The sequence below is a fragment of the Agelaius tricolor genome, unplaced genomic scaffold (genome assembly GCF_023055355.1).
Source record: "Agelaius tricolor isolate 1412-34295 unplaced genomic scaffold, bAgeTri1.0.p SCAF_11, whole genome shotgun sequence".
NCBI classification, from domain to species: domain Eukaryota; kingdom Metazoa; phylum Chordata; class Aves; order Passeriformes; family Icteridae; genus Agelaius; species Agelaius tricolor.
This window is the reverse complement of record NW_027269271.1, coordinates 29,952,638-29,971,080: the sequence shown is the minus strand read 5'-3', so window position 1 is coordinate 29,971,080 and position 18,443 is coordinate 29,952,638. Positions and strand designations below refer to the sequence as shown.

General features: G+C 55.3%; 1 protein-coding gene across 1 annotated transcript; it reads right to left on the bottom strand.

The window, feature by feature from the left end:
* Window positions 1–866: 866 nt before the first annotated feature.
* Window positions 867–18,436, bottom strand: IL12RB2 (interleukin 12 receptor subunit beta 2). The gene is made up of 16 exons (XM_071436954.1): window positions 18,304–18,436; window positions 15,234–15,299; window positions 13,995–14,309; window positions 13,494–13,608; window positions 13,098–13,273; window positions 12,743–12,882; window positions 11,984–12,128; window positions 10,231–10,310; window positions 7,569–7,785; window positions 6,159–6,359; window positions 4,887–4,988; window positions 4,655–4,810; window positions 3,479–3,613; window positions 3,094–3,181; window positions 2,377–2,476; window positions 867–2,138 (listed from the first exon to the last, which is right to left on the bottom strand). The coding sequence occupies exons 2-16, from the start codon at window positions 15,289–15,291 to the stop codon at window positions 1,746–1,748; spliced, it is 2,421 nt and encodes an 806-aa protein (XP_071293055.1). The 5' UTR covers window positions 15,292–15,299; window positions 18,304–18,436; the 3' UTR covers window positions 867–1,745.
* Between the last annotated feature and the right edge of the window lie 7 nt (window positions 18,437–18,443).

Here is an 18,443-nt window from a genome sequence, read left to right as displayed (position 1 = left end):
GCCAGCACTGACAGCCAGCTGTGCCTCTTCCAGCTGTGCCTCTCCAGCTGTGCCTCTCCAGCTGTGCCAGGCTGCTGCTTTGCTTCCCCAGGCTCATCCCAAGGACCAACCTCCCTGCCTTGGGCACTCTGGGCTGCTCTGCCTCAGCCAGGTTGCACTGGGGTGTCCCCAGGACAGCCAGGCCTGGTGTTCCTGTTGGAAAGGGTCCTGAGGGGGAATCACCTCCTGGGATGCTCAGGGACAGCACTGGGAGGCTTCTTCCAAGACAGAACTCTGGTCCTTGGAGTGAGGCTGGACATGAATCCCCACATTCTGATGGATTTGGAGATTTGTGGGTCAAGGAGAAAATGAATTCCAATGTTCTCTTATCCTTAGGTTGAGGTAGAAAATCAGCATGCAGAAAAAGATGATTGGCAAAATAGTGCTTTATGAAAAAAAACCCCTTTTTTGGCATCTCATCTGCCTTTCTAGCTCAGTTTGGTTTGCAGAGCTGACTGGAGGGGCTGAGCTGTGGTGCTCAGGCAGAGCCCTCTCACCAGGCTGGTTCCCAGGCAGGGTGTGGAGAGCAGGCAGCAGGTTCTGGTTTTTTGGATGTCTGACCCAGTTCTGAGGGAGATGTTTTCCTTTGGTGTCACCCAGCCAGGTGACACAGGTGGGAGCAGAGCTCAGAAGCCCAAAGTGCAGTGGCTGAGCTGGTATTTGGCAATACCCAAACCTGCACCTGAATGGTGGCAGCAGCAGCTCCTGTCCCTGCTTGGGGATGCAGAGGATGCTCCAGGTGAGTTCATACCTGGGCTGCTCCATCTCTAACTGCAACGTTTCAGCTTTATTTTTAATTTTTAATTGTTCTCTGTAAAGCTGGAGCTTGACCAGAGAAAACAACAGGAAGCCAAGTTCAGATTTCCAACATTTTATTTATATACACACATCTGGTAAACAAAGTCATTAAATGTGTAACACCCTTGCAGCCTGTAATTAGAACACTCCAATAAATCACTTAAATTCCTCTTGACAATCCATTTGACTGAGTACAGATGCTGCCTGCTGCTTTTAGTTCTGGTGAGGAATTTTCCTGCCCTGAGCTGAGGCAAGGAAGGGGCCCTGGCTCTGGCGCTGTGTCCCCCGTGGGTTTGGTGACATTGGGGACTCTGTGACTCGGTGCCAGGGGAGGTGCTGAGCTGTTCCATCCTTCCCTTTTGCAGTTCCTTGCTCTTTCTGGTGGAAATGATGATTTTTAACTCTGATTCTGGAACAGGGCTTGAGGCAGCCCAGGCTGCGGGAAGGGCTCTCCAAATCCCCCAAAATCCAGCTCTGGCATCCCCTGTGTGCCTCTGCAGAGGAGCAGCCGTGTCCTAAGGTGAGATGTGACTGGGGAAGGGTTTTGTCACTTGGAGGTGTCATATGTGAGGGACTGGATTGGGTGTGCTGAAACACTGAAATATTTCATAAATGCTAAAATCCAGGCCGGGCTCACATCAAAACACACTGAAATACTCTGTAAAGTGCCAAAATCCAGGCTGAGCTCACAAAGAAACACCAAAATACTCTGTAAAGTGCCAAGATCCCGGCTGAGCTCATATTGCAAACACCGAAATACTTTTAAAATGCCAAAATCCAGGCTGAGCTCACATCAAAACTCACCGAAATGCTTTGTAAAGTGCCAAAATCCCTGCCGGCTCTCATCGAAATACTCAGTAAAGTGCCAGAATTCTTGCCGGGCTCACACCGCCCCCTGCCTCCCTCGCTCAGGAGCTGCCGCTGAGTTTCACTCGATCCAAAGTCAGGTTCCCTGGGCGGCAGAGGGCGGGAGGCAGGAACGCGCTCGGGAAGGCGGGGATGGGGCTGGGCTCGGGCTCGGGGGCCGGCTCCGGGCCCGGGGTGCCGGGGTTGGAGATGTACTCGGCCACGGGCTCCGGGGGCTCCATCGCCTCCAGCAGCAGCCGCTGGTAGAGCTCCGGCAGCTGCTGCTGCTCCGCCGAGCTCTGGCCGTGCCCGCTGCTGCCAGCGCTGCCCAGCTCCCCCGTGTCCCCGGCCTTGGGGGGCTCGGGCCGGGCCGGGCTCTCCTCCACCGGGCTCGGTTCGGGCTCCTCGAAGGCGCCGCCGGGCAGGAAGGGGCTGGAGGGAGCGCTCAGCTCCGCCTGCGGGGGGACACGCAATGAATCCCGGCCCGGATCGCTCCCCGAGCCGCTCATCCCCTGCAAACGGGGGATCTACGCCTTCTGCTGGGCTTTAATTCGCCCAGCACGTCCTCCAGCGGAGATTATCTGCTGCCAGAGATTGCTGGGTTTGCTGCTTCAGGAGATTATTGACTCGCATGGCTCCAATTGCTTTTTTGATGAAGGTTGTGGGATTAGAAGGAAAACCCCTCTAATTTACCTTGGCAGCCGCTAAACTCTTGGCCCAGGTGGCGTTGGCAGGGTCGGGAATGGCTTTGCTCTGCCACTGCGGCAGGAGGAGGGACAGGAGCCACTGGAACCTGCAGGGGGGGTAAATGCAATTAGAAAAGTGAATGGTGAGACCTGCAGCACCCTTGGGCTCCTTGGGTGTGGAATTAACCCAGGTGTGATCGTGGATCCGCCCTCAGAGCTCTTGGCTGGGTGGGGATATTTCCCAGGGATTGCTCCCCTTCGGTTTGGTTTCAAGATCTGGTTAAAAATTCACAGTTTCTATGGACTACAGGTGTATTTTAAGCTCAGAGCCTGTTTTCATTATCATTCATGTACTCTGAAACCTTAATTTTGAGCAATCCTCACTGTTCCATGCTTATGAAGGGGCATGACCATCCTGTAGGACAAGGGAAAATGGTTTTAAACTAAAAGAGGGTCGATTTAGATGAGATGGGAGTGAAGATTTTTAAAAAGCACTGGCACAGGGTGCCCAGAGCAGCTGGGGCTGCCCCTGGATCCCTGGCAGTGCCCAAGGCCAGGCTGGACACTGGGGCTGGAGCACCTGGGACAGTGGGAGGTGTCCCTGCCATGGCAGGGGTGGCACTGGGTGGGCTTTAAGGCCTCTTTCAACCCAAACCTTTGTGGGATTTAATCCCTCCTGATAAAACCCCAGTGTTATTGGGACACAGCTGATGGATGCACTCACGCTCTCCTTGCTGGAGGCACAGAACAAAGGCAGGCTGAGAGGATGAAGAAGCTGCAGATGAGCACCAGAGTCAGCCAGTCCCCAGCACCTGGAATGCAGAGCAGCCACCATTCAGCTCCAGCAAAAAGAGGGGAAAACCCCAAACCTTTCTGTGCTCCATGGATAAACCACCCTTCACCACAGAGGAAACAGCACAGCACCGGGAGCGTGAGGGCAAAGAAAGAGATTCCACATCCCAAACCCAGCTGAAACTGCGAATCTTCAGCACCAAGAGACCTTCAGAAGGCTTGGAGAGCTCCAGTGACTGCAAGGGAGCAGGAAAAGCATTCCCAGAGAGCGGGAAGGGGATCCCAGGGCAAGGAGCACCCTGGCACCGTGTCCTTACTGTCCAGGCAGACGCTGTCGCTGTTGCCCCGGGGCCCCTCCCCGGCCGCGGTCGCCGCTGTCACCCAGAGCTCGTGGTGCTCGCCCGGCTCCAGGCGAGGGAGGTGCAGGGAGCGAGGAGCCCCGGCGGGAACGGCTGGGGGGAAACAGGGATGGAAATGGAGAGCCTGGCACGGGATTTACTGCCTGCACCTGGAACCGGGCTCTGGGTGAAGGTAGGGAGGGCAGGAGGAGGAAAAAGAGGAGGAGGAATAAGGAGAAAGAAAAGGAAGACGAGGAAAAAGGATAAGGAAGAAGAGGAGGCGGAAGAAGATTAAGGAAAAAGAAAAGGAAGATGAGTAAGAGGGAAAAAAAGAGGAAGAGGAAGACAAATAAGAGAGGAATAGGAAGAAGAAGAGGAGGAATGAGGAAAAAGAAAAGGAAGAAGAAGAGGAGGAAGAGGATTAAGCAAAAAGAAAAGGAAGACAAGTAAAAGAATAAAAAAAGGAAGAGGAAGATGAGTAAGAGGAGAAAGAGGAAGAAGAAGAGGAGGAGGAATAAAGAAAAAGATAAGGAAGAAGAACAGGAGGAAGAGGAATAAGGAAAAAGAAAAGGAAGATGAGTAAGAGAAAAAAAAAGAGGAAGAGGAAGACAAATAAGAGGAGGAATAGGAAGAAGAGGAGGAGGAATGAGGAAAAAGAAAAGAAAGAAGAATAAGAGGGGGAAAAAAGAAGGAAGAAGAGGAGGAGGAAGAGGATTAAGCAAAAAGAAAAGGAAGACAAGTAAAAGAATAAAAAAAGGAAGAGGAAGATGAGTAAGAGGAGAAAGAGGAAGAAGAAGAGGAGGAGGAATAAATAAAAAGATAAGGAAGAAGAACAGGAGGAAGAGGAATAAGGAAAAAGAAAAGGAAGATGGGTAAGAGAAAAAAAGAAGAGGGAGAGGAATAAGAGGAGGAATAGGAAGAAGAAGAAAGAAGAATAAGAAGAGGAATAAGAAGGGGAGGAAGAAAAATAAGAGAAGAAGATGAGGAAGATAAGGAAGAAAAAGATAAAGAGCAATAAGAAGAGGAGGAAGAAGAATAGGAGGAGCAGGGAGAAGCAGGGATAAATCTGATATTTTCAGACTGAAAGTGATCCCACAGGAGACCTTGAGCAATGACAGGGGAGCAGGGGCAGCATTTCCAGCCCCAGGCACCCACCATGGACCTCGGGCTGGCCCTGCCCGTCCTTCCTGCGCAGGTAGATGTGGTACCCAGTGATGCAGCCCCTCTGCTGGGGAGCTGGGATCTCCTCCCAGGAAACCAGGACGCCGCTGGCCCAGGGGCTTGTGAACATCTGGGGCCCAGCTGATGGCGCTGCAAGGCACAGGACTGCGTTAGAGCTGAGCTTAAAACGCCCTACAAACACCTGGAAAACATTTCTGGGCTTTACCTTGAGCTGTGGAGTTTCCCCTGACTGATGCTGCCTGCCCAGCTCTGTCCTGATAAAGTGCAGACACGTGGATCTGATAGCAGACGTTATCTCTGATGTGCTCTGGGGGGAGAAATCACAGCTGCAGAGCTGCTTCTTCAGGGATTTGGGGAAGATATCACAGCTGCAGAGCTGCTTCTTCAGGGATTTGGGGAAGATATCACAGCTGCAGGGCTGCTTCTTGAGGGATTTGGGGAAGATATCACAGCTGCAGGGCTGCTTCTTGAGGGATTTGGGGAAGAAATCACAGCTGCTTCTTCAGGGATTTGGGGAAGAAATCACAGCTGCTTCTTGAGGGATTTGGGGAAGAAATCACAGCTGCTTCTTCAGGGATTTGGGGAAGAAATCACAGCTGCTTCTTCAGGGATTTGGGGAAGAAATCACAGTTGCTTCTTGAGGGATTTGCAGTCAGGGCAGAAATATTGCAGCAGCTGCTTAAATCTGAGATAAATCTTGTGATTATTGATAGATCTTTCATAAAGAAGGGAAAGAAATTTTCTCTGATCTACTGAGCCCGGCAGAGCCTTACTGGGTTTTAAACTGAAAATTAATGGTTTCCCACTGCCAGAGAGCAGGGATGGGTGGGATATTGGGAATTAGGAATTGCTCCCTGGGAGGGTGGGCAGGCCTTGGCACAGGGTGCCCAGAGAAGCTGTGGCTGTGCCTGGACCCCTGGAAGTGATTTTAGTAAAAATTATAGAAATATATAGGAAATATATAGGAAATATACAGACTATAGAATATAGAAATATATAGAAATATATAGAAATATATAGAAATATATAGAAATATATAGAGATATAGACTCCCAGACTGGTTTGGCTTGGGAGGGACCTCAATGCCCACCCAGTGCCACCCCTGCCATGGCAACACCTCCCACCATCCCAGGCTGCTCCAGGCCCCATCCATCCTGGCCTTGGAGCCCAAATTCCCACCTGACTTGTTGCTAAGAATATTTTCCAACCAAGCTGGTGCCATGCCAGCCCAGGGTGGCATTACCTGCTGTCACAGTGGGCATTACCTGCTGTCACAGGTGACATTACCTGCTATCACAGTGGACAGGTGGCATTACCTGCTGTCACAGGTGACATTAACTGCTGTCACAGTGGACAGGTGACATTACCTGCTGTCACAGGTGGCATTACCTGCTGTCACAGTGGACATTACCTGCTATCACAGTGGACATTACCTGCTGTCACAGGTGACATTACCTGCTATCACAGGTGGCATTACCTGCTATCACAGTGGACAGGTGGGACGGGGGCAGCCTGACCCAGCTGTGCTGGGGCTGCAGGCGTGGCTCCCTCCAGGGCTCTGCCCACTCCACCAGGTACCCCCCGAGGGGCAGGGCGGCTCCAGCAGGGGGGCTCCAGCTCACCAGGATGCTGCTGTTCCCCAGGCCCACGGCACAGACCCGCTGGGGAGGGGGCAGATCTTGCAGGGGAGAACAAAACCTGCTGTCAGCACAGGGTTCTGGCAGCCTCAGTCAAAGCAGGGATGTGGAGTTTGCTGGGTCCCGTCCACTTTGGCACCGCGGGGAGGATAAAGTGAATTATAGTGAAAGAGGAGGTGCTGGTGGCAGGGTGAGGGTTTGCTGGCAGGAACAGCGACATTCCTGGCTTTTCTCATGGATGGGACACCCACAGCTCGGCCTGGCAGGGCACACCCCACACCCTGCCCCAATGGAAGCGCTGGGATGTGGAGCTGCTGCAGTGATTCCAGAGGAGGAACGGGGACATCCCGAGGGCTGGAGCCCCTCTGGCTGGGAGAGCTGGGGCTGGGGCAGGGTTCCAGTGCAGGAACCACAGGGACAAGCGGATCTGCACATCCCTGAAGGTCACTGAGGTGAGCACAAGGCAGAGGCACCACAATCCCGGCAGGGGTGTGGCACAGAGGGGGTGTGGCAGAGCAGGGGTGTGGCACAGAGGGGTGTGGCACAGAGGGGTATGGCCCGGCGGGGCTGTGGCAGAGCAGGGGTGTGACTCAGTCAGGGTGTGGCATGGCAGGAGGTGTGGCCCAGCGGGGTGTGGCCCAGCGGGGTGTGGCCCAGCGGGGCTGTGGCCCGGCAGGGGTGTGGCCCGGCAGGGGTGTGGCCCGGCAGGGGTGTGGCCCAGCAGGGGTGTGGCCCAGCAGGGGTGTGGCACAATGGGGTGTGGCACAGTGGGGTGTGGCACAGTGGGGTGTGGCCCGGCAGGGGTGTGGCACAATGGGGTGTGGCACAGTGGGGTGTGGCACAATGGGGTGTGGCACAATGGAGTGTGGCACAATGGGGTGTGGCCCGGCAGGGGTGTGGCACAGTGGGGTGAGGCCCGGCAGGGGTGTGGCCCAGCAGGGGTGTGGCCCAGCGGGGGTGTGGCCCAGCGGGGGTGTGGCCCAGGGGGGGGTGTGGCCCAGCAGGGGTGTGGCCCAGCGGGGGTGTGGCCCAGCGGGGGTGTGGCCCAGCAGGGGTGTGGCCCAGTGGGGGTGTGGCCCAGCGGGGGTGTGGCCCAGCGGGGGTGTGGCCCGACAGGGGTGTGGCCCGGAAGGGGTGTGGCCCAGCGGGGGTGTGGCCCAGCAGGGGTGTGGCCCAGTGGGGGTGTGGCCCAGCAGGGTGTGGCCCAGCAGAGCAGTACTCCCGGCCGTCCCCAGCCGCAGGAGCCTTACCTGGGCTGTCCAGGTGTGTCAGGATGGTGGCAGGGGCGGAGCTGCCCCGCGGGCCGTGCGCGGTCACCGTCACCCTGTGCCCCGCCCGGGCGGTGACCCTGGAGAAGCTGGTCTGGGTGGTGCAGTGGGACTGCGCCGGCAGCTGCCCCTGCCCCAGGGCTTCCAAGGTCACGCTGTAGCTCAGGATTCTCCCTCCTGCCTCCCACCTGCTCAGAGCCTGCGGGCAGAGCGCGTCTGTCACCGCCTGTGAACAAGGTGCTGCCCCCGGGAGTGCTGGGGATGAGGCATGGAGGGACAGGACACAGGGAATGGCTTTACAGGGACACAGGGCAGGGATGGAGGGGATGTTGGGAATTGTTCCCTGGCAGGGTGGGCAGGCCCTGGCACAGGTGCCCAGAGCAGCTGTGGCTGCCCCTGGATCCCTGGCAGTGCCCAAGGCCAGGCTGGACACTGGGGCTGGGAGCACCTGGGACAGTGGGAGGTGTCCCTGCCCTGGCAGGGGTGGCACTGGGTGGGGTTTAAGGTCCATCCCAACCCAAACCATTCCAGGATTTCTTTGTCCCACCCAATTCCAGTTTTGCTGTGGGAGCACAGCTGGGGACACTGAAACCCTTGCTGCCCTCAGGCTGAATTCACACTTTTTCTTTTTTTTTTTTCACTAAAAGCCAGACTCGTCACAAGGAAGGCAAAAAAAGACGATCAGCTGCTCAGCTGGATTTGTCAAAATGAGCAGGTTTTGCCTGGCAGGAAAACCTTGCATTTTACTTAAAGCCACCATAAAGAATAATTTGAATTGAACCACTCAGAACAGACACCTCTGACAGTCTGTGGAGCACCACACCCTGGTTTTAGCTCCCCTCTGGGTGCCTGCAGTTGTACTCTCGGTTTCAGTTTCCTGATGTTTCTGTGACATTAATTCATTTGTTTGGCTGATGTTTGTCATAACGGAACAAAGCACAAACCAAAATGTTTGCAGTGCTTTGGCAGCAGCTCAGGACTGAGGCCGCGCTGGAAACCTGCTGAAATTAAATTTTCAACCCTTTTCCTGGGTGTTTGTGTGAGAACAAGTGCACACCCTCGGTAGGAAGTGGTCCTGAGTGTCAGCCTGGCTTGAGAGCTGCAGTGAAACCTCTAAAGGCAGTTTATTACCCCATTTTATGAATGATGCTGCAGGAAGCCACTCCTGATAAAGAAAGTGCTGCAAGATAAAGGTCTGCAAGCTGAAGCCACAAAGTCTGGGGTCACAGAATTACATGAGAATTTCTGCTTTCACTTGCAGCGTGCTGTGAACACGGTGAATTTTTTTTTACCCAATTCTGGTGGGTTTTAAACCAAATTCCGTGTGGAATGCTCCCTGTGTGGTCCCAGCTCCCAGCTCTACCCAGCAGACCCCAAAAATGCTGTCAGCTGGGGAATGTGGAGAGGGGCTTGGGATAAAGGGATGGGGGGCAGGACACAGGGAATGGCTCCCAGTGCCAGAGGGCAGGGATGGATGGGACATTGGGAATTGGGAATTGTTCCCTGGGAGGGTGGGGAGGGGCTGGATGGATTTCCCAGATTTGCTGTGGCTGCCCCTGGATCCCTGGAATGTCCAAGGCCAGGCTGGGTGGGTTTGGAGCAGCCTGGGACAGTGGGAGGTGTCCCTGCCATGGAACAGAATGACAGTCAGGATCCCTCCCAACCCAAATAATTTTGGCATTCCATGAAATTGCAGGCAGAAAAATGCTGATGAGCAAGAGGAGGAATAGGGAGGGGACCCTTGGGCTGTGTCCCTGTCCCTGGGAACTGGTGAAACCTTTGTGCTCCTTCCCTGCCATCCTAAAAATCATCATTTCTTCTTTCACCTGGCTCTGGTTTCATTTCCCCTCTCACCTGGCTGGGTTTTGCTGCCTCTGCTGGGCTATCCTGGGTTACAGGGTGTGGCTGGGGCTGTGTGTGTCCTATCTGTCAGAGCTGGGGCAGTTATCTCTGTTCATGGGGCAGCTTTCTTTATCTCTCCCACAGCCAATCCTCCCTCCAGGAGATCTCTGCTGTTCATGGGCCATTCATTATTCATTATCTTCTGTCCATGGCCACTGAGTGTCCCTACATGGCTGATCCAATCCCATCATCCCATGGGGAGATGCTCCGCCCAGGGGAGGAGCCAAGCATTCCTACCTGGGTACAATCTGAGCTTTGGGACACCAAAAACAGCCTTTGCCCAGTGCATTCCCAGAGGAGCAGCTTTCCTCTCCCCTGCATTGCCAGAGGAGCAGCTTTCCTCTCCCCTGCATTCCCAGAGGAGCAGCTTCTGCTGCCCTGCATTGCCAGAGGGAGCCCAGGCCCATCCACACCACCCCTGGAGCTGCAGAGGAAAACTCCCCCCTTGTGCAGGATCCCTGCTCCAGCAGAGCCACAGCTGGCACTGCAGGAGGGTCAGGTTGTGTTCTGACTCTGGCAGGTTTGTTTCGTACTGCTTCATTTTCATTTTATTTTTATTTTTTTTTTCCCTAATAAGGACCTGTTGTTCCTGCTCCCATATCTTTGCCTGAGAGCCCCTTGATTTCAAAATAATAACAATTCAGAGGGAGGGGTTTACATTCTCCATTTCAGGGGAGGCTCCTGCCCCCCTGAGCAGCCACCTGTGTGTCCCAGCCAGGCCATGGGGTTTCACTGCACTCACCTTCCAGAAAAGGGAGAGGTTCTGGAGCCCTGAGTCCAGCTCCTGCTGCCGGTACCAGACATCCAGAGTCCCTGTTGGCACTGGAGACAAGGAAAAGCAGAGCAGTGGCAGTGGCTGGGGTTTGGAGCCCACAAACAAGGAGGTAAAAGCCCTGAGAAAATTTGAATTTAATCTTTTAAATGCCCCTGAAATGCTGCAGGGTGGGATAACCCAGGTTTGCTGTTGTTTGGCTGCTTTGAGGGTGGGATCAGGAGGAGAACGAGGCATAAGCCCGAGGAGAGGAGTCTGGATGTGCTGGTGGCTTTGTCCCGACCTCAGTAACCTGGATGGCTCCCAGGGGAAGCCACACATCAAAGCACAGCATTAGCTCCTGTCTTTGTATAAATTTGAGGCTCCTGAAGGGCCTTGGGCTTGGCTCCATCCATCCCAGAACGACAGGCAGCCTCGGATGAGGGCGTGTGGGGGACGTGGGGGATTTCCCTGTCTAATAAATGCCTTTAAACCAGCTTAAACCCTTGGTCCTTCCACAGTTCTGACCGGAAACTTGGTATTTTGAAGAAACCTCCCAAAATGACATCAAAGGGAAGACCTGGCTCCCAAAACCCAGCAGCGGAGATGAGTGGGTAAGGACAGCTGAGGTGACAGGGGCTGACAGAGCTTTGCTCCTCGGGAACCTGAGCAGCACCAGCTCATCAGTGCAAACACGAATCATGGACAGCTGGGGCAGCTGATGAGCACCCAGGGCACAGGCACAAACCCCTCCAGGCCAGCATGATGGGAGCAGCTTGTCCTGGAGTGACTGCACAGAGAGACTGGAACAGGAACAAGAAGCAGCAGCAGAAATAAAACCAGGGCATTGACTGCGAGCTCAGAGCCGAAAAATCCCAATATGGGATTGCATCTGCTGCCCTCCAGCCTGGCTTTGAAAGCCTGTGAGCCACATGAGCGAGGTTTTTGGCACTTCACACAAAAAGGAGCAGGAATTTCTCCTTGGTAGGGTCTGATTTTGGGTTTGGAAGGAGGCAGCTTGGGGAGAAGTTCAGCTCCTGCAGCACAGGGAGGTGAGGATGCACCCAGAGCTGCTTGTCTGCAGCCTCCCCTTGCTCTGAGGGCACAAAGATCAGCCAAAAACCCCAGGGGCAGGGTGGGGGTGACAGCCACAAACTCAGGGTGCAGCCAAAAGGGGAGAAGACTGTTGAGAGGAAGGTGGGGGAGGCAGGGAAAAGTTCACACCTCCCAAATCAATCAATGTCTCTTACAGAAATTGCTGCTGTCACGGGGGAAAGGGGAAATGGGTGACTCAGAACAGCACCAGCCCCACGGATGGGCAGCAATTCACAAAAAGGAGCAGCCAAAGGCAAGCAGGAGAGCAGAGAATCACAGAACTATTGGGGTAATCATCTCATTCCAACCCCCAAACCCTTCAGCTGCTCTCAGGGAGCTCTGGAAATTCCTAGTTTGGAACAGCTTTACTGTTTGCTCATTAAAAATGCAATTTTCTTACAGAAACTTCTCCCTGTTGGCTCGGGGTCTGGATCTGGAGTTTGCCCAGAGGAGCCCAGCAGGGGTTTGGGCTCCTGAGCTGGAGTTGGCTGTGGGTGCAGAGCCCAGAGCTGGGTGAGGGCAGGGCAGGGCAGCTCTTTACCAATTCACCAGTTTAATTAACAATTAACCCTTACCTGCTGCTGGGGTGCTGCCCTGGGCAGGGCAGTTCTATACAAATTCACCAGTTTAATTAACAATTAACCCTTACCTGCTGCTGGGGTGCTGCCCTGGCTGCTGCTCCAGTCACTCCACAGCCCCCGGCCTGGGAGCAGCCTGCAGCTCACCTGGAACTCGTGGGCTGTGTCGGGCTCCAGCCCCTGCAGATGAAATTTCTCCCTGCCGAAGCTCTCGACCTTCAGAGGGGATGAAGGAATTGGTATTAAACTCCTGAGGAAACGAGGGCTGCAGGCAGCGAGAGGCTGAGCTACAAATTCAGACACAGATTTAAAAACCAGCAGAGGAACCCCGAGCTGAGGCAGCCTCAGAAACTCAAAGGAACCATCAGGGCCTGCAGGGCTTCATCAGAAAAATCCCTCCGTGCAAAATCCCTGTTTGGGTGATGTGCTCAGCTCCCAGCAAAGAGTCCTTTCTGCCACTTACAGCAAGAACTTCACGGAGCCATGGAATGCTGGGGTTGGGAGGGAGCTTCAATCCCACCCAGTGCCACCCCTGCCATGGCAGGGACACCTCCCACTGCCCCAGCCTGGCCTTGGGCACTGCCAGGGATCCAGGGGCAGCCACAGCAAATCTGGGAATTCCATCCCAGCCCCTCCCCAGGGAACAATTATCCCAATATCTCAATCTACCTTCTTTCAACTTCCAGCCATTCCCTGTGTGCTGTCCCTCCATGCCCTGTCCCCAGTCCCTCTCCAGCTCTCCCGGAGCCCCTTGAGGCCCTGGCAGGGCTCTGCCCCGAGCTCTCTCCTGCCCAGCAGCTGCAGAATTCCCCGAATGCCAGCAGGATTACCGTGCTCCAGCCGTGCCTGCCGAGGGGACGGTACCTCAGCCTGCAGTGCTGCGCCTGTGCCTCGCGGTGCCACACGATGGTGCAGCTGGTGGCCGAGGAATCATCAAATTCCACCCAAAAGTCGGGAGGGTGTGGCTTCACTGGCACCAAAACAGAGAAACAGAGAAATAAACAGAGCTCAGAAGGGCAGCACAGCCCTGGACGGGGTTAGGTGGAGAAGAGGATTGCTGCTTTAGGCTGGAGGGGTGATTTTAACAAGAGGGTCAATGATTAATGCTTTTTCTAAGAGGTCCTGACTCTCTCCAGGTCTCCCCCAAGGTCTGGGGCTGACTGAGAGGGGGCACTGGTGCCTCACCTATGTCTACCAGCGAGAAGGTGAGCGGCTGGGAGGAGGCGTTTCCCAATGGATTGGAGGCAGAAACCACCACGGTGTAATTGGAGTCAAAATCCAGCTTGCTCAGAGCCCCAGAGCCAAACTCCTGACCGGGAGCTTCTTCTGGAAAGGAAAAGGCACCGGTGCCGTTGGAGAGCCTGGAGCAGGAGCAGAGCATTGGTTGGATTTTCTGAGCAAGGAAGGGGAGCCCTGGGGTTTGGGGTGTCCTGGCTTAGGGAGTCCCCCAGACATGGGGACAGGGTCAGCCCTGGGGTGTGGGGACAGGGCTCCCTCTCCAAAGGGATGGATTGGCACAGCCTGAGGGAGCTGCTGCAGGGGACAATGAGGCATTAATTGTGTTTGCACCCCAGCACTCACTCTATGCCATAGGCAGTGGGGAGGTAGGTGAGCCTGCCCTTGTGCCAGGTGCAGGTGGGACGTCCCTGTGTCCCCTTCTGGATACAGGACACGTTCCTGGGCTCGTCTGGAGGGTCTGAAACAGAAACTCCTGTCAGTCCTAACATCCATGACCGTTCAGGGTCCTTCAGGCCAACACCCCCAGCCAGAGCAGGCTGCCCAGAGCTCCCTCCAGCCTGGCTCCAGTGGCTCTTCCCCAAAGATGTGGGTAGGAGACATTTGAGGGGATGCAGGGCAGGGAAGGTGTAGTTTTCTCTGGGCAGGCAGATTTGTTGAGCCTCTCTCCCTTCAGGAATATTGGAGCTGCCCAGTTCCAGCCAGGAATATTCCCAGAGGGACTCCCAGCAGCAGCCCTGCACAAAGCCAGCCCCTGGCAGCGCCTCGCAGGCTTCCCTCTCCCTCAGGGCAGCCGTGAGAAGCAATGAAGAACTTCGGCAGTGATCAAGAAGGGATTTTCCTTACTCCCACAGTGGATGTCGATGCCACAGATGAGCGTTGTCCTGCCCCCACAGAAGCACTTGCAGGTGAAGTAGTGCCTGCCCTGGGCAGTGACCAGGAAGGTTTTGCTCACTGAGCCCCCCCAGGCTCGGGTTTGCTCGGAGCTGTTGAGGAAAATGGCAGCCCAGCCCCGTGGGGCTGCCAGCTGGCAGGACAGGGTGACGTTGGTGCCCCCGGGGATGGCACAGCAGGGGCTGGCAGTCATGGTGCCCCTGGCACAGACCTCTGTGGTGCCACGGGCGGCTCTGCTGGCGCTCACTGCCCCCCTCCTGCAGGCTCCTGCAAGGGAACAGCGAAACAGCCTCAGACAGAGCCCCCCAGCTGCCTGCAGGACAGGCTGGGCTCCAGCAGGAGCCTCCCCAGGTGTTTGGTGGAGAAATTCCAGGCTCTGCACAGGAACTGCTGGGACCTGTCTGGGATCAGCAGCCCCGGGATTGCTCCCAGTCCCTAAAAACCCAGGCAAGCCCAGGTAAAAATTGCCAGAACCCTCCTTTGGTTGGGATTGGAAAAGTGCCTGGGTCAGCAGAGCTGGGGCAGGAGGTGCAGGAAGGACCTGGAGCTGCTGCAGGGCTGGAGCCAGGCTGGGACACCTGGGGGTGCTCCCCTGGAGAGGAGAAGGATCCAGGCAGAGCTCAGAGCCCCTGGCAGGGCCTGGAGGGGCTCCAGGAGAGCTGCAGAGGGACTGGGGACAGGGGATGGAGGGACAGGACACAGGGAATGGCTGCCAGTGCCAGAGGGCAGGGATGGATGGGACATTGGGAATTGGGAATTGTTCCCTGGCAGGGTGGGCAGGGGCTGGGATGGAATTCCCAGATTTGCTGTGGCTGCCCCTGGATCCCTGGCAGTGCCCAAGGCCAGGCTGGACACTGGGGCTGGGAGCACCTGGGACAGTGGGAGGTGTCCCTGCCATGGCAGGGCTGGCACTGGGTGGGCTTTGAGGTCCTTCCAACCCAAACCCAAATTCTGGGATTCTGTGAATCCGTTTTTTCCTGTTCATGAGCTCTGCCTGTCCCGGTGCCTTTTCTCACAAACCCAACAGCTCTGCCTGGAACTGAAAACCAACCAAACTCCCTGCATCACTTATGAACCCCAGAAAGGAAGATGTTCACTGGCACTTGGGGTAGAAACTGGAAAAACCCCACCCTAATTAGGCTGAGTGCTTCATCTGAGAGTTAATTGTGTGTGGGAAGAAGCCTCTCTTACCTGCTGTGAGGTGCAGCACCAACCACAGTGCTGAGGGCATGATCCGTGCAAATGGCATTTTGGTGCCTGGAGAGAGAGGAATTCCTGTTACCAGCTCCAGAAAAGTGGGGATATCATGTACACATCTTTGTGGTTTTCTACTTTTTTTCCTGCTTTACTACTTTCTACTTTACTTTGCTGTAAAGCAGAAGAAAGTTGTTTCAGAAAATCCCAAATGCTCATTTTGTGGGACCTTTCTAAGGAGCATTCCCTGGTTTTGTTTGGACCCAGAGGCTGTGTTGCTCAGCCTGGAGCAGCGCCTCAGCTCAGCCAGGAGCTCCTCGTGCGGTGCCTTCTGGAGGTGATTCGTAAGTGCCAGGATGAGCAATCTCAGCAGCTTCTTCAGGGAAATGCTCTGCCTTCCACTAAGCCTGGGGGCTGTGCCAACAGCCTGCAAACAGCTGCTGCTGACAGCAAAGTGCCCAAATATCTGAGAAAATGGGCAAAATCCAGCCTCAAAATCCAGCCTCAAAATCCAGCCTGCCCCAAAGCCTTTGGTCGGAGGACGTGAGCTGTGATGGGAGTAAAGGATGAGAAACTGCTGAGGAGCAACTCCAGCTCAGAGCTGAGAAAAAGGGAAATTCAGGGGAATGAATAGGGGGAAATTAATGGGAAATTCAGGAATTGAGGAATTAATAGGGGGGAATTAATAAGTGGACATTAATGGGAAATTAAAGGGAATTAATAGGGGGGAATTAATGGGAAATTCAGGGGAATCAATAGGGGGAAATTCAGGGGAATTAATTGAGGAATTAATAGGGGGGAATTCAGGGGAATCAATAGGGGGAAGTCAAGGGAACCCCCCCCTCGCAGGTGGTACAGCAGGGAGGGAAATCAGCCTTGCTGGTTGGAGGGTACTGAAATACCCTCAGGGGGTGTTTGTGGGTACCAGCCTGGGCCTGCTCGTGCTCTTACCCCCAAAATCTCATCTGAGAGCCCCAGGCCAGCCTCTCTGGCACCGGTGGATGTGCCCCAGGGACCCTGGCTGTCCCTGCAGCTCTGAAGTGAAAGCAGCTGTGAAGCACCACAGCTCAGAGCTGGCTTTCAACCCCACTTGTCCCTAAAAAACCTCTGCTGTGCTTTCCAAGAACTGGCAGGAACAACAGACAGGGCAGCAGAGGAAAGAGGAACATCTCAGTCATTTCAGGCACAATAACCCCAAACTTGTGCCCGAATCTCACACATCCCCAGTTCCTGGCACTGGCTGAGGTTTTGGGGAAGCTCTGTGAGGACAGTGGCACCCCAGGTCACCCCAAACCTCGGGGCTGTCCCACCCGGGGCTGTTCCCAAAGCTGCCAGGAGTGAGGGATGGAATCAGAGCCCAGGGCATGCTAGGAGGGGACAGCGCTGCTCAGGATGGGCCTTGGGCACTGCTCTCCTGGGGCTGCTCCATCCCAGCCCGCAGGGAACATCTGGGATGGTGAGAATTCCTGGGCAGCAGCATCGCTGGGAAAACACCACGGATCCCGGGGCTGGAGCAGCCTGGGGCAGGAAAATCCCACGACAGAAGCGTCCCGGGGCAAAGAAAATCCCAGGTAAGGAACATCCCAGGGCAAAGAAAATCCCAGGTAAGGAACATCCCAGGGCAAAGAAAATCCCAGGTAAGGAACATCCCAGGGCAAAGAAAATCCCAGGTAAGGAACATCCCAAGACAAAGAAAATCCCAGGTAAGGAACATCCCAGAGCAAAGAAAATCCCAGGTAAGGAACATCCCGGGGCAAAGAAAATCCCAGGTAAGGAACATCCCAGGGCAAAGAAAATCCCAGGTAAGGAACATCCCAGGGCAAGGAAAATTCCAGGACGAGAGCATCTCACAGCAGAGAAAATCCCGGGTTAGAAGCATCTCAGGACAGGAGCATCCCAAAACATTAAACATCCCAGGACAGCAGCATCCTAAAGCAATGAACAACCCGGGACAGCAGCATCCCGGAGCAATGAAAATCCCAGAGCAGGAGAATCCTGGAGCAGGAATATCCCAGGGCAGGAGAATCCCAGGCAATGGAAATCCCAGGGCAGGAGAATCCCAGGGCAATGAAAATCCCAGGGCAATGAAAATCCCAGGGCAGGAGAATCCCGGAGCAAGAATATCCCAGGGCAGGAGAATCCCAGGCAATGAAAATTCCAGGGCAGGAGAATCCCGGAGCAGGAATACCCCAGGGCAGGAGAATCCCAGGGCAATGAAAAACCCGGGGCAATGAAAATCCCGGGGCAGGAGAATCCCAGGCAATGGAAATCCCAGGGCAATGGAAATCCCAGGGCAGGAGAATCCCAGGCAATGGAAATCCCGGGGCAGCAGCTGCAGCATCCCGCCGGGTGCCGCCTTTCCCCGCTGCTCGCGGCCGGGACTCGCCCCTCGGCGCCGGGGGATGCGCAGCCCCGGAGGCTCGGGGGGGCTCCCCCGGCTCCCCCCGTGCCCCGGCCGGGGTCGCTCACCCCGAGCCCCGCGGCCGCTCCGAGCTCCGCCTGTGCCCCGGGGGATGCTCGGGACGGGACAGGAAGGGAAAAGAAAAGAAAAGGGAAAAGGGAAGGGGAGGGAGAGGAGAGGAAATAAAAAATAGAATTTTTGCTCAGAGCGAGGGGCTCGTCCAGAGGTTACATCCACTCTCATTTTACCTTCTCTATAAGATGATTTTTGCTTTTTCTCAGTTTTTCAGCACTCCCACAACCCACTGCCACGTTTAACAGAGTTTTAAATGAATTGATATCTTGCTATTGTTGTTCCTTCTCTTTTCAGGCCATCGATGACATAAACTCAGTTTTTCTGCCTGATCGTGATCAGCTTTTCTTACCTCGGGCACCTCAGCACGGGTATGCCAGGGGCAGCTCTAGAAATGACGGGACACAACACGTGCAGCCTCCAGGGATCCCAAATTCTCCCTTTGAGCCTCCAGCTCCTTTTCCTCCCCCCCAAAAACCCCGGAGCAACATCTGGGCTCCTTTCCCGACCTGTCAATAATCACCATCCATTTGCTGGGGGGGCTCGGGGAGTTAACACCCCACTAAATTCCGGATCCCCAAAGCCCCTTTTTACCTCTCGCTTCCCCTGTGTCTTCATCCGCTCCCGCGAGCGTTCCCGTCCTGCGGAGCCCTCCCAGCCCCGCGGGGGCTTCGCTGGGACGCAGCCCCGGCCCCGCCGCCGCTCCATGCGCGCCCGGGGCGCTCGGGGCCCGG